The 14,251-nt window shown below is 45.8% G+C and overlaps 1 protein-coding gene across 1 annotated transcript in view; it reads left to right on the top strand.

Annotated features, from left to right (window-relative positions):
* Positions 1-14,251, top strand: part of CD81 (CD81 molecule) — an 83,701-nt gene extending 69,450 nt beyond the window's left edge. The window contains exons 5-8 of the mRNA XM_074997811.1: positions 5,607-5,723; positions 6,915-7,016; positions 7,696-7,794; positions 9,868-14,251. Of these exons, the coding sequence (XP_074853912.1) occupies positions 5,607-5,723; positions 6,915-7,016; positions 7,696-7,794; positions 9,868-9,930 (381 nt within the window). The 3' untranslated portion in view covers positions 9,931-14,251. The remainder of the gene's footprint in view (positions 1-5,606; positions 5,724-6,914; positions 7,017-7,695; positions 7,795-9,867) is intronic.

The raw sequence follows: 14,251 nt of genomic DNA, 5'->3' as shown, positions 1-14,251 counted from the left end.
TTGGAGAAACAGTATTGTGGGAGGTTTGAGAGTTGGAAAGTCAACTGCTTCATTAAGAAGTTTAATTAAACTACACAAGCAAGTGATTGTCAGTTCCATTTCAGGTCCAGTTGAGAAACTTCACTCACCCAGCTGTGGGCAGAAAACCTCCACCAGTGATTCATAGGAGGAACACATTACTTGATTAGAAAAAAGATCTGTGGCTAAGCAAGTTAACTCTTTGCGATGGTGGTAGGTGGGCTATGTAAAAGTTATTATTGTCTAGGTATTGGTGAGAGCCCAACACGCAACAAAGGGAATAAAATCCAGTTAGGAAATTGCTATTGATTTTTATGTGGAAGGTGTTCAGATGCCAAGGGAATGGGCATCAGTATAAAGCCCTAAAAGAGGAGAAGGATTTGCTCACGTGATGAGAGCAGCAGTATCCACTACTTGTGATTTAATTTAACATTTGAATGTGAATGGGGGTAATGCAAGCTCTTGCTAGATCACACTTTCATATTTGCTTTCCGTGGGTCAGGGTATGGTGGGTGGCTGGGGATCTTGGCCAATAATTCTGGCAGTCTGTCTCTTGCCTCTCCCTGAAGTCCACCTTACTGAACCACATCCTAATTAATCGGAGGGAGAGGACAGAGCTGGGTCTGATGGAGGCATGCTGATCAAAGGGAGGGGCTACTCTCTGTAAAGGTCACTGCTGAATGGCTCTGACTAAAGGTCACTTGCATTGATTGGTGCCAGTGGTATTGGAGCACTGAATCATGTTCAGTGAGAGAAAACGTTATTAGCAGCATTTGTCCACCAGTCAAGTCCAGAGGGTGCTGAAGAAATGAAATTGCTGCATTTGCCTCATCTTCCAACCCTTAATGACTGCAGCCTAGGGGAGATGTGGTATTAAAAACAGTGTTCCACGCCTACTTCCATATGAAATCAGAGGCACTCCTCAATTTCTGAGATGGCTTAGATTGGCTCTTAGGGTGTGGGGGCAGGGGTTCAATTTCCCTTGACTGTACTAGTTAATGACTTGGCCTGATGACAGGCTCAAATCTAATGCTTCAGGCGAAAGAGGAGTGAGGGTGGGAGAGCAATTAACAAATGCAAAGGAAGGGGGGCAGCTTACCGCACAGGCAGGGTAAGGACTCTCTCCCCTCCTATTTATGCTGTGTAACTTCTCTCTGCTCCTCTTACCTCCTCCTTTCTGTTTAGGAAAAACTGCTTTTGTTGCAAGGTAGGGTATTTAAAATGAATTTTAGCTCTTGTGAAAGGTGCCAGGCCAATCTCCCTGGACCCTGCTGTCTTCTGTTAATGTAGCGGGTGTGGGGGAGGGAAGGCAGCAGCCATGCGAGCTTCCCCATATACTCTTGGCATTACCTAGCATTGATTTGCACTGCTGATTCCTGCCACGTCAACCCCACAGGTGGCTGCATTTTAGTGGGCAAGTGGATGAGTTATATAATATACTCATCCCTCATTAAACAAGTTCTTTACTTACGAGTACTCGCTAAAACGAGGGATACACATACTTACCTTTGTTCACTAGAGTGAACTCCCCCAGCTAATATGAGCCTCAGCCCTCTCCCCGCCGCTCCAACCTGCCTCAGCCTGAACCTCACCCCTGGCCCTGCAGACCCAACCCGCTGCCACCTGACACCCCACCCCCGCTGGCCCCACATACCCAACCTGACACCCCTCCCGCCCCTGCTGGCCCACAGACCCAACCTGCAGCAGCCTGAACACCCCCACTCCTGCATGCCCCAGGGACTCAACCCGCCACCACATTTTAACCCTCCCTCCTGCTCATGGCCTCAAACTGCCCCCCAGCCTTTAACCCTCCCCAACCCCACCCCCCAGACCCAAGGTTCACTTACAATCCAAAAGCAGTACCACATGCTGTCTCTCCTTTGCCGAATTAGGAGCACTTGGAACCAATCAGAGACTTTTACGTGTATTTTAATGGGAATTTAGTGTCCCTCTTACAAGTTTTTCCTACGAGCAGAAAGTTGGGAACTAATCATGCTCATATAGCGAGGGATGAGAGTATGGTGGATGTTTTTCAAAGCCACCTAGCATATTTGGATACCCAGTTCCTGTTAACTCTATGTTCATACCCCTTAGGCAGCTTTGAAAATATTAATTTGTGTATAGGGCAGTAGCAGATTAGCCACTGTGGGGTCAGAGCCTGTGCTCAGGGCCCTGGCCAATTTAGGTGGCCCTGGAAATGAGTGATCCTGCATCTGGACCCACTCAGCTCACATGGTGCTCCTGCTGGAGAGTGAGGTAAGCCCCTGCATCCCGACCCTGCTCCTGGGCAGGAACACCAGTCAGGGTGGGAGAAACTCCCATATCCTGACTTCATTTCCCTGGTAGGAGCACCAGAGAGAGCAGGATCTCGGACTGCAGGCGGACGAAGTAGGGAGCGATCTCCACTTGCTTGGGTCCAGGGCACTACAAAACTAATCCACCTCTGGTCCACAGACAGCATTTACATAATATTTAAATATCATTTGCTGAAAGGCAATGTATCATGAATGAAGCTTATAATTATGGCTATCAACCAAGTTTTTTTAAAAATTGATTAATAAAATTGCTTTATTGTCAATATAATTAATGTACATACTTAGAGCCTATAAGTCTTATGTTAGATGCACTAAAGACTCATATGTCTTTTCATGCTTCAGCCACTTCTCTGGAGGACATGCTTCCATGCTGATGATGGATAGGTTGTTTGTTTGGTTGTTGTATAAATTAAATTTGTGACTGAATTCCTTTGGGAAGATTTATATGTCTGCTTCTCTGTATTACCTGCTTTCTGCCATATTTCATGTTATAACAATCTTGGATGATGACCTAAAACATGTTGTTTGTTTTACGATGACGTTCACCGCAGCTTTAACAAAATGCAAAAAAGGTACCAATGTGAGATGTCTAAAGGTAGTCACAACACTCAGCTCAAGGTTTAAGAATATGTAGTGTCTTCCAAAATTCGAGAGGAACCAAGCGTAGTATTAGAAGAGCAACACTCCAATACAGAAACTATAGGACCTGAACCATAAAAAAAGAAAATTGACCACCTGCTGATGGCATCTGATTTAGAGGGTGAAAATGAACATGCATTGGTCTACATTGCTTTGGATCATTATTTGAGCAGAACCCATCATCAGCATGGATGCATGTCCTCTGGAATGGTGGTTGAAACATGAAAAGACTCATGAATCTTTAGCACATCTGGCACTGAAATATCAGTGCTGGGCAAATGCCTGTTCTCAGTTTTGGGTGACATAAATAAGAATTGGGCAGCATTATCTCCTATAAATGTGAATAAACCTATTTAGTTATTGTCTGAACAGGAAGTAGGACTGATTGGACTTGTAGGCTCTAGAGGTTTATACTGTTTTGTTTGAGTGCTAGTTATGTTAAAAAAATCTACATTTGTAACTTGCACTTTCATGATAAGGAGATCACACTATATTATTTGTATGAGGTGGATTCAAAAATGCTATTACAGTAAACTCTGTCTTAACCCACATTTTAACCATAAGTACAGTATAGTGAAAGTAAATACAAATAAATACAGCAAATACAGTATATGTTTAGAGTGTACAATACGACTGTTTGGTAACTAAAGTCCTCTGCGTACATTTTTGTTTTTCTTAATATCTAATCTTGTTTTCCTTTAGTGTTCTACATTGCTAGGTATACCTCTCTATTATCCAGAATATTTGACTATCCAACAAACTACCGGTCCTGGGGCTGCCAGATCTGAAAAAGTTTACTGTATAATTTTTACAGTGAAAATATTCATAGTCAAAACTAACACAAAGTGAGCACTGTGATCTTTTTATTCTGTGGTGTTATTTAACTTTATATTTGGAAAAAATGGAAGAACTCCAAAAAAAAAAAATTAATGTATTTAGTATTCTGTTTAATATTGAGATTTAAAAATTGTAAATCAAGATGAACTCACAAAATTGAATCACGTGAGTTAACTGTGATTAATCAGCGGGTCCTAGTTATAATTTTTGCTCTTCAGAACATTGACTAGTTTGAAGTAGTTCGAGCTTTTTGAGGCTGAGAGGAAGTGGACTCCCACTAACTTTAAAAAATCAACACAGTTGCCTAAACAGGCCTGCTTGTATTCTCTTGAGAAACCAGTAAGGGTAACTACCAACAATTAAGCTACCACTCACTTCTTTTAAGCAAGCATATTTTATTCTTAAGGTAAAAGCAATACAGTAAAAATATTAAAACAAGGAAAGAACCTAAATGCCTGCTAATAAGCTGACCAGAGATCACCTTCTCCAATGTGGTCTCTGGTAAGACTAATCCTTTGAAACACCTCCCTGGGCTTTCCGTGTGGTTTCAAGTTCATCACATTCTTTGCTCAGAATAGCTGCGTCTACACGTGCACGCTACTTCGAAGTAGCGGCACCAACTTCGAAATAGCGCCCGTCGCGTCTACACATGTCGGGCGCTATTTCGAAGTTAACTTCGACGTTAGGCGGCGAGACGTCGAAGTCGCTAACCTCATGAGGGGATCGGAATAGCGCCCTACTTCGACGTTCAACGTCGAAGTAGGGACCGTGTAGACGATCCGCGTCCCGCAACGTCGAAATTGCTGGGTCCTCCATGGCGGCCATCAGCTGGGGGGTTGAGAGATGCTCTCTCTCCAGCCCCTGCGGGGCTCTATGGTCACCGTGGGCAGCAGCCCTTAGCCCAGGGCTTCTGGCTGCTGCTGCTGCAGCTGGGGATCCATGCTGCAGGCACAGGGTCTGCAACCAGTTGTCGGCTCTGTGTATCTTGTGGTGTTTAGTGCAAGTGTGTCTGGGAGGGGCCCTTTAAGGGAGCGGCTTGCTGTTGAGTCCGCCCTGTGACCCTGTCTGCAGCTGTGCCTGGCATCCCTATTTCGATGTGTGCTACTTTGACGTGTAGACGTTCCCTCGCAGCACCTATTTCGATGTTGGGCTGAGCAACGTCGAAGTTGAACATCGACGTTGCCGGCCCTGGAGGACGTGTAGACGTTATTCATCGAAATAGACTATTTCGATGTTGGCTGCACGTGTAGACGTAGCCAATGAGAGCACTCATGCAAACTTTAGTCCTTCCTTTACATGGTTTGACAGTCTTTAAGCTGGAGATTTCAGGAGCAGGGAACGGGTAGATTATAGGTTTCTCTACTCGAGGAGTAGCTTCAAAAGAATGAAATCAGAGTGTGTCATTTGTATTTCCCTCACTCTCAAGTATTTCGCAGAAAATCCACTTTACATACAGTATCCTAGAGATTGCCTTAATCTTGTCTTCCTGCTAAAGATGTTCCTTATGATTTCCCACATTTTTAATGTAATGAACTCCAAGGATATTAAACTATATTGAATTAAGTTTAACTTAGGTCAGGAAGGTTTATCCAGGATATTCTGGGCTATTGCTACAGTTGGCACGCATACAACCCAGCTCCTTCTCTTCATCTAGGTGAGAGTCTGAGAGTGGCCTGCCACTACCTGGGTGGCCTGCCATCTGTACCACTTTGTCACTGCTTTGTGCGGAAGTTGGGGAGATAGGCTGTCTGATTTTTCTGCCTCTCTAAGAGGGGTTTTCTTGCTCTCCCTCTGTAGATTGCCAAAGACGTGAAACAGTTTTATGACCAAGCATTTCAACAAGCAGTGCAGCCAGACGGTGGAACTTCTGAAGCAAACAATGCAAAAACTGTGGTGAAGACATTCCATGAAACAGTAAGCTGTTTAGGATAACTATGGTGGGCTTTCCATAGGGTGCAAAAGTCATCTGTCCAGTCACGGTATATGTCCCAATATAAAGTCCCCAGTTAGCCACAGGGCATATGCATCTGCAAGTAATCTGGCTGGTGCATGAGTAATCTGATCAGTGTTTGAGGGATTTTACAGAAGTGGTCATGAATAAGTATTGCAGTGAGGTTGAGCAACTGCTGCCAGGCCAGCTGACACGGGGGAGAGAAGAGTGGCAACGGGGGCAGTTGTACAGGGGTCCAGTGTTTCAAAGGGGCCTGGAGCTTCAGCAGCTACTTCTGCCACTGCTACTTTGGCAGTGGGAGCAGCCAGAGCTTCTGGCCCCTTTGAACTGCTGCAGCAGTGCTGTTCCACGGCTGTGGGGGGCAGTGCCACGATCTGATCAATGCTGAGGGTTGACTGCCCTTGGCCCTGCCCCTTCTGGGGTGCAGAGCACTGGCCCGCTCGCTCCCACCCATGCCACAGGACCCAGGGTGGCTGTTGGCCCCACTGTCTGCTGCCTTGGACTTTGTGTAGCGAAGACACTAGCCTGAGCAGGAACCAGTAGCCAAGCTTTCTCAGGAAAGAGTCTTTGTTGTGAGGACTGGAGTTAGATCTGAAAATAGCTTGGCTTGAGCTTTGTGCAAAAACACTGCTTTTCAGGTGGCTTCTCAGATAACGGCAATGAGGAGCGAGTGGCAGGAACAGTGACAGGGATGTGGCGGTCTGAGTGTTTCAACCAAGGGATGGCAAGAGCAGAGCCCACTGGAGACTAAATTACATCCAGATCTGAATAGTTCCCCCGGATGCTTCCCCTGGATGTTTGTTGTATCGCTACCTGGGATAGGTAGGATAGTGGAAGTGCCCCTGTAGTTTTCTGTCTTACATGGAGCCCAGTAAGTCAGATCTGTGTTTAAAGAAAAGCCCTTTTGTTTACCCTGAAGCTGTCCCATGCCACCATTAAATAGAATGCAAGGAAAGAGGACCTCAGCTCCGATGATTTCATCCAACATTTCCTCTGGCTCCAGTTAGATTTTTGGAGCTCTCCAGTGGGCAAGGGATACACTTCTGGTAGGATTATCCTATCCAGCACTGCATTACACAGAAATCCAAATTGAATGTAGAAGTTTGCTGCTATCCAAACTAGCCAAGCTAACCCTGTGTTCTCTCCACCTGTAGCTGGATTGCTGCGGTACAAATACCATGATATCCATAGGCACCTCAGTCCTACGCAGTGAGCTCTGTCCAAAGGGGAAGACCCTTATTGAATCCATTACCCAGGTAGGAATGGCTGCTGTTTCTGCTGTACAGAGTTGAGTGAGGGAGCAAGTCCACAGGGACCTACTACAATATTAATGCATGCTGGAAACTCAGCCTCATATTGGAAGGGCAACAGGGGCTGCCCAGTTCCAATTCTTAAATTGGAGTTGATTTTTCCCCATCACCCACCCATCAAGGGGGAGAAACAACCCATCTTTGTCATACCTTTTGCTCATGAGCCAGTCATCTCTGCTAGCTGGCAAAGGGGTGGGGGTGGAATAAATAGGTATAACAAAGGAGTGAGGATAAAAACCTCCTGTCCTCAGCCTTGACAGCCCCACTGGAAATGGATGGGCTGTTCAGCACCAAAAACATTTTCTACAGGAAGTCAGCTGGGGAATGGTACTTCTCTTGCATGTTAATGTTAGGGGATAGGGATGGCTCCCACATAGCTGTTCCTCAAAAAATGCAGGAAACAAGGTACTGAAAGCCACTAATGGGAGTGAAATTTTCATTCTTGTTGAAATTAATGGGAGTTTTCCCTTTGATTTCGTTGGGCACAGGAAATTATATCATGAAGTTGTATGGGAAGGGGGAGGGATAGTAAAACCTGAACTCTAGTTCTTCCCATAGAAATGTGCTTCGGTGCCTAGCTACAGCGACAGACCAAGTTGTCTGACATGCATTGTCCTCTGTTTAGGGTCAGCTGCCCCAGGACTGTCATAAGAAAATTGATGAATTGTTCTCAGAGAAGTTGTACCTGATTGGCATTGCAGCCATCGTCGTGGCAGTGATCATGGTAAGTGTGACTAATGGTGCAGCATGCGGGGGTTTAAACTGTGACTTTCAGCTGGATTTTTTTTTATTGTGTTCCTCTATCTAGTGCTTATGAAAGCATGTGGCTACCACTGACACAGCCTGGGCTGTATTATTCCATGCAGCTGTACTGCTGCTACTGACCCCGAAACTCCGACTGGGGTCCCAACGCAAAACTGTTCTAGCTTCCCCTGTTTGCCGAGAAAGCCCTTCCCCAGCCTCTCCGGTTGCACCAGTGCACCTCAGTTCTGACAGATTCCAAATGTACCAAGTTGAGTGTTTGCTCCATGACACAGAGGGAGACTTGCCTGACTGTAGGGTGGGAGCCGCCATGCTAGGAGTATTGTAACCAGAGTCACATTCAGTGGCAAGCTTCTGCAGAATGAAGGCACATTGCCTTGATCTGCTGTCCCACCTCCTCTCCCTTGAAAACCATTTGAATTTGGCTTCATTCCAGCCTGACTGCCAAGACATCCTGCTGGCTGGGATGGGTTTTCTTCCAGTGATGCACCCTGACCTACACTGAGCTATGAAGTAGGGGTGGGGAACCTCCACCCACCCCCACTTGATTTTATCCAGTCTGTAGCAAGTCTCTGCCCTGTGGGCAGGAAGCCCTGAGTCTTTGTCCCCTCCCCACTGGGCTGGAGCTGCAAATGCTGGCTTGTGGCAATCAGGGAAGTGCCGTATGCTGTCCTCCCTTGTGGCTTGCAGGTGCTGTCTCCACAGTTCACAGGGCTAGGAACTATAGCCAATGTACGCTGCAGGGTTGACGCCTGTAGGCAAGGGCAGTGCCTCCCTCTTTCCCATCCCCACCCCCATGGCTGTAGGAATGTGCCAGCTGCCTCCAGGAGTGTTATGAGGCTGGGGATGGAGAGGAGACTGCCTCAGCCCTGTTGTGCCATCACACAGGAGCCCCCTGAAGTAACCACTCCAAACCTACTCCCACACTTCAACCCCCTGACCTAGCCCTGAGCCCCTCCTGCTACTAATGTTGTTGTATAGCTTAACTCCCTCTGAGCTCACATCCCCAACTAAGAGTCCCTTCCTGTGTGGCCTGCACTGATTTAATTTTCTCCAGGGGGTCTGTGGCCCCGATAGGAAAAAGGTTCCCTACCTCTGGTGTAGGTGCGCTAGAGAGCTACCCAGGAGCACAGTGCCCCTTTTTCTCTATTCCAGTTCTCATTCCCTTCAGTGTTCTTTATGTTCTTTCCTCCCCCATGCAGCACCATCGTGCAGCCAAGACACTGAATACTATGGCAACTGCCTCTGTGCTGGTTGCTCTACTCTGAGGTCTAACTCCTGAGGTCCACCGCAGTTCAGCACTTGTTATGAATTTTGCCAGCTGCCTCTTCTAGAGACTTGTGGCAATGTTTTATGCAAAATGCAACTAATCTGTGGTGCTGTCTGCTGCAGGATATTACTTGAGGTGTAGCATTTTAAATTTCGCAAGGGCATTAGACACTTTTTTTATGATTTTTTTTAAACCATTCTAGCTGAGACAGGGTTACAAGGGCCCTCTGTCCTGTTTCTCAGTGTACAGTCTCCCAGCTGAGGGAAGCAAGACATTTTATTTTCCCCCATGTTTTGGAATGCCTTCAGTTAGTTTTGCTCTTCCTCCAAAGCAACCATTGGCTACTTTCAGAGGCAAGATACCAGGACTAGATGGGTCATTGTCTTGTCTTGCATTGTTGATAATTCAGCCCATGATTGACAGTATCCAGGTTCTGCTAAGACATGGTAGAGGTAGGGACCCCAGGAAACTGCCAGTTGCAGTGCCCTGATCCTGTTGTGCCCAGCACTGGAGACAGTTAAAGCAGCCAAGAACCCAGCTGATATACATTTGGTCAGTGGAGGATAGCACTGCTCTACCTGTGACATGATCCCCGCTTCATCTTCTGCCAGAAGTGGAGGAAGGGTGATGGGGTCCTGGAGTAGCACAGCAGACCAAGGAATCCACCTCTGCATCCTTAAGCTCTGGAAAAGATCCTGTCTGAGGCTGTTTAGGGTCATTGGGGCTTACGGATAAAACTTCACTGGTAGCTTTTTCTCCTTGCAGATCTTCGAAATGATCCTAAGCATGATATTGTGCTGTGGCATAAGGAACAGCTCTGTGTATTGAGAAGTGGAGAGCTGGGGGGAAGGTTGGAGATGACTGTGCAAAAGGGACCCCAAGTGCCAGCAAGTGACCAGGAGACATTTCAGCAAAGACAAAGAAAACTATGTATATAAATACTTCCAATATTACCATACAGTACTTATCATTTTTACTTTGAATTACCTTTTTTTTTTAAACAAGTTAAACTTTCCCGTGACCTTGTGGCTGAGTAAGTTACACATCACTTCTGTGTGGTAGGGAAAGCTACTGTACCAGCAATTCTGACACTTTTCTCTTCCCCTTCACCCTGTTATTTCAGTGATGTTATGGTGCATCAACACAGAGGTACAGAACAGCAGGCTCTACTACCTCTTGTGAGGACAATGGACACCTTTTCCTTGTCTCTTTGTTTTTGGGTTTTTTTTTTTAAAGTTTATAACTGGAAATAGAAGCAGGGTTTTTTTGTTCTCATCGCTTTCCTCCATGGCTCTAACTCCATGGCAATCCCTGGTGTGCAAAGCCTAGTAGAATAGGAGCAGGGGACAAAGCCTTTCCAGCTCAGATGCAGCCCAGGGGTTTCTGAAGAGATGGCCTGTTCCAGTTGGATCCATTTATGTTAAACAAACATGTGGCTTTAATAGTTACAATTTTAAGTTGTAACTTTTCCGTGAGGATTGTAACTCGTTTAAAACCAAATTGACCTGTTCGTTTTGGGCTGAGGGCTGTCTCAGTTCATAGCCTGGGAGTGAATTCTTATCCCCTCTGTTTTTTGTTTGTTTTTTCCCAAGTTCTACAATGGCTGAAAAATAAGTCTTTGTTTTATGTTCCTGGACAGTTCTTTCCATTTGTGTAACATGGGGACTGGAGGGGTTTAGCATCCAGGCTGGTTTTGTTGGTTCCTAATTTGAACTAGTACACTTGTAAGAAAAAATTTAAGTGGGAGGGTTGATAAGAGCCTGAGGTCCTGAATGCTCAAAATCCTCCCCAAAACAAATCCAGGGTGACTTTTGGGTGTTTGCTCATCTATGTCAAACTAATTTTGTCTTTGTCATAGTTCTTTGACAGAGTTTTGTTTGCTCAAGGCATATTGTCATATATGATGTAATTATGCCAAAAATCCCATTACATATTAAAAAAAACCTTGTTCTTTAAAAACCCTCCATATTAAAACCTACATTAAGAGTTGGAAAGCAACTCAGTGAAGCAGGGAAATTCAGGATTTAAAAAGGTATCAGTTGGGGCACACTTTTCTGTGTAGGGTTAAAATCCAAGGTCTGTGTGGCTTTAACTGTATGCTTCTCTGTTGGACTCAGCAGCATAGCTATTGCCCTGTATTGAGAGGATAGTGTGTGTCTCAAAGGCCTATGTAATAGTGTCTTGCTAATAGATGCTCTCAGTGTATAAATATACTTTAAACAAAGCTATTTCCCTTTTCCCTAATGCTTACAGGGACTTGAGCCAGGGACTGCAGTATGTTGCAACTGTTGGCTGAGCAGAAGCAGGAAGTTTTTATTTTCAGCCAAATTAAGATCCAAGGTCCCTCTTGCTTTCACCCTTTTCTCTCCCCTCCCCTCCTCTCCTTTAGGAATGTTTCCATTTCCCTGAAGTGTTTCTTTTTACCTGTCAAAGGGTTTGGGGTGAGGAGGACCCTGTGTCCTTTCTAGGGAACACACACACCGTTCACTGCTGTGCTTTTAGGTACCACAGCCATTGCTACACACTGAATAGTGGAGCAGATAGAGCAATCCAGAGGCTTATTTTTTTTCTCCTCATTGCCCTTTCGTGTCTCTTCAGTATAGAAGGGCTTTTGGAAAAGAAAGAGAGAGTGACCCAGGGAGGAGGTGTACCAACACAGCCTTGTTTGACTGGTAGCTGGTCAGGAAGTAATTCAACCTTAGAAGCAGCCTTAAAGCAACATTGCCCTGAATGTGTATTTTGCATGCATTGAAATGATAATAGATTGTGCACCAGGTGCCTCCACGGCTGTACATTTTTAGGGTCACCTCCTCTGATATGTGGCTATATGTAAAATGTGATGCATCCACTAAGCATGTGTTTACATATACGTGCATCAGGGTGGTTAGCATACAGAATGGATGTGTAACTCACCACCTCTGTTGATAAATGTGTATAAATATGCCATTAAGCATTGGAGTTTTGTTTTTTCCTGTACCATATATATGATGTTGTTCAGTATTCTGTTGCTATCGTGTCAGTAGCAGCAGCTCTGTCTGAAGATTCGTTGGGTCTCCAAAGAAGCAAGCGCGGGTCAGGCACACTTAGATGTAGCTTTAAGGTACTAGACTTGCCCTTTGCTGCAGCAGATGGGAAGTGACTATTGAGGAGCAAGGCCAGCTGGTAAGTGTGAGAGGAAAACTCGGAAGCAAAGTCTTTGGTCAAACAGCACCCTGGGCTGGCTGAGGTTTGCCATCCTTCCCCAAATTATACAACAAAAAGTAAACTCTTCACTTGAAACTCTGGTGGTGCCCTACTTGTAGTTGTCGGCTACCTTTGCAGCCTCCCGCCCCCATAAAGCGATGCCTGCACGGAATTGATGCTGACGGAACTTGGAGCTCTGAAGGCAGGGGAAATGGCTTTTGAATGTGGTGGCAGTGACTCATGACTAGGTGAGAGGAAAGAGAGTCTAGTAATGGAAGAAAGCTGAAAGATGGGTATCACCAGCTGGCATGATAGGTTTTAGGTTTGTTACAGGAACGTTACCACATCCCATTGCTTGTTTGTCAGCTGGCCAGGCTGGGGGCGGGGGGTGGGGAACTGCCATACATAGGAATGGACTGAGGAGTTGAGAAACAACTCAGTAACCCCTCCACCCACTTTGGTCTTCTCCATCTTAAATTTCTTCTAAGGGGAGGACTAAGTTGAGTGGTGACAAGAGTGTGGAAAATTTGGGAGGAGATTCCCCCCAAGATGTCCCTGACAGCTGCTCAGTATCCAAATGGGACATTACTCTGTGTCTGAATAACCAGTCCTAAAGCTAGATGAGGAGGAAGGGAAGCATGGTGCAGGATTTGTTTCTTTCAAGAGACTATCCTGCCTATGCAAGCATACACAACACACATGCCAGCATGCAGACCCTGGGGACTCCTTGCAGCCAGGATTGCCGTCCACTGCATAGGGCTTTGCAGGATTGTGGCCGTGGGCTTTAAATATACATACACGCTCCCTCTAAAGAGAAGCCTCTTCTTGGAGGAAACAACCCATCTTGGAGAAAACAGTCATAAGGCAAAGGAAGAGGAGAGTCCCTTTTCACTGGGGTGGGGTAGGACAGGATCTGGGAACTATCCAGGGCTGGAGTTGAAGACCCATGATGGAAGGTCAAACAGAGCTGCTGCCAGCTGAACTGAATGCTTGGGATTCTTTTCCATTGTGGAGCATGCCACAAAGTTGTGTGTTTAACTTCCTCCTGCAGCTGCCTTGTTTTAAGGTTTTATTTTTAATTTTTTTTTGGTAATGAAAAGAAAATCTAATGTTAATCATAGTATATGTATAGTGTGACAATGCTCTACAATTTACAACCAGTTCACCTTAACACCAGGATGCTACATGAGCCAGGCTTTGACTGCATGGGCAGAGCCAGGCCTCTGGGGTGATGGAGGAGGAGAAATGGGCATGCTGGAGGGAGACATCCTGAATGGAGTTCAGTAATGCAAAAGGCTCTTGCCAGTAGTAGCTGCTGCTGCAGGTGCTCTCCTGTGGGAGTGGCAGCAGTGGGGGAGTGAGTATGAATTCCAAAATGAGGAGGGTTAAAATTCAGAGGTCCCTGGTGGTTAGAGTGGAAAAACCAAATTTGGTACTAAAAAGCCACTGAGAATGTCTCAAGGAACTAAATGTTCACAAACCTGCTGGCTCCATCTGAGCCTCCAACGTTGGGATAACTGCTGCCATCAGCCCCATCTGTCGAAGCTCTTGCAGAGAGCTAGAGGGGCAAGTACAGCACTGTGATCCCACAACTGCCCTGCCATCACTATGCCCTGTACCTTTCATGACCAGCAGTACAGACATCCCAGGTTGGCTCCAGGCTCCCACCATTGTGGAAACAGGAATGGGAGGGGGAGGGAGATGGAAGTGTGACTATCTCCAAAACACAAGCAGCCTCCATTCCCTGCTGCCTTTTGGCTGTGCCTGTGCTAAGAGATCATGCCCATCCATTGTCTTTTCACTTGTTTACCTGAATGTTAACGGAGTCCAAAATAATTACTTTGAAAAAAAAGTGGTATTTAAAAACAATAAACTTACAAAAAAAGTGGTGTCAGCTTTTGTCTGTTTTGAAAACAAGATCCCAGTGCCTCTTTGAAGAGAAATGGGGGAAGGATGAAATCAAGCT

The sequence above is a fragment of the Carettochelys insculpta genome, chromosome 6, assembly GCF_033958435.1.
Source record: "Carettochelys insculpta isolate YL-2023 chromosome 6, ASM3395843v1, whole genome shotgun sequence".
Lineage (NCBI taxonomy): Eukaryota > Metazoa > Chordata > Testudines > Carettochelyidae > Carettochelys > Carettochelys insculpta.
Note: the sequence above shows the minus strand (reverse complement) of the source record. Positions and strands in the feature narration are given on the sequence as shown.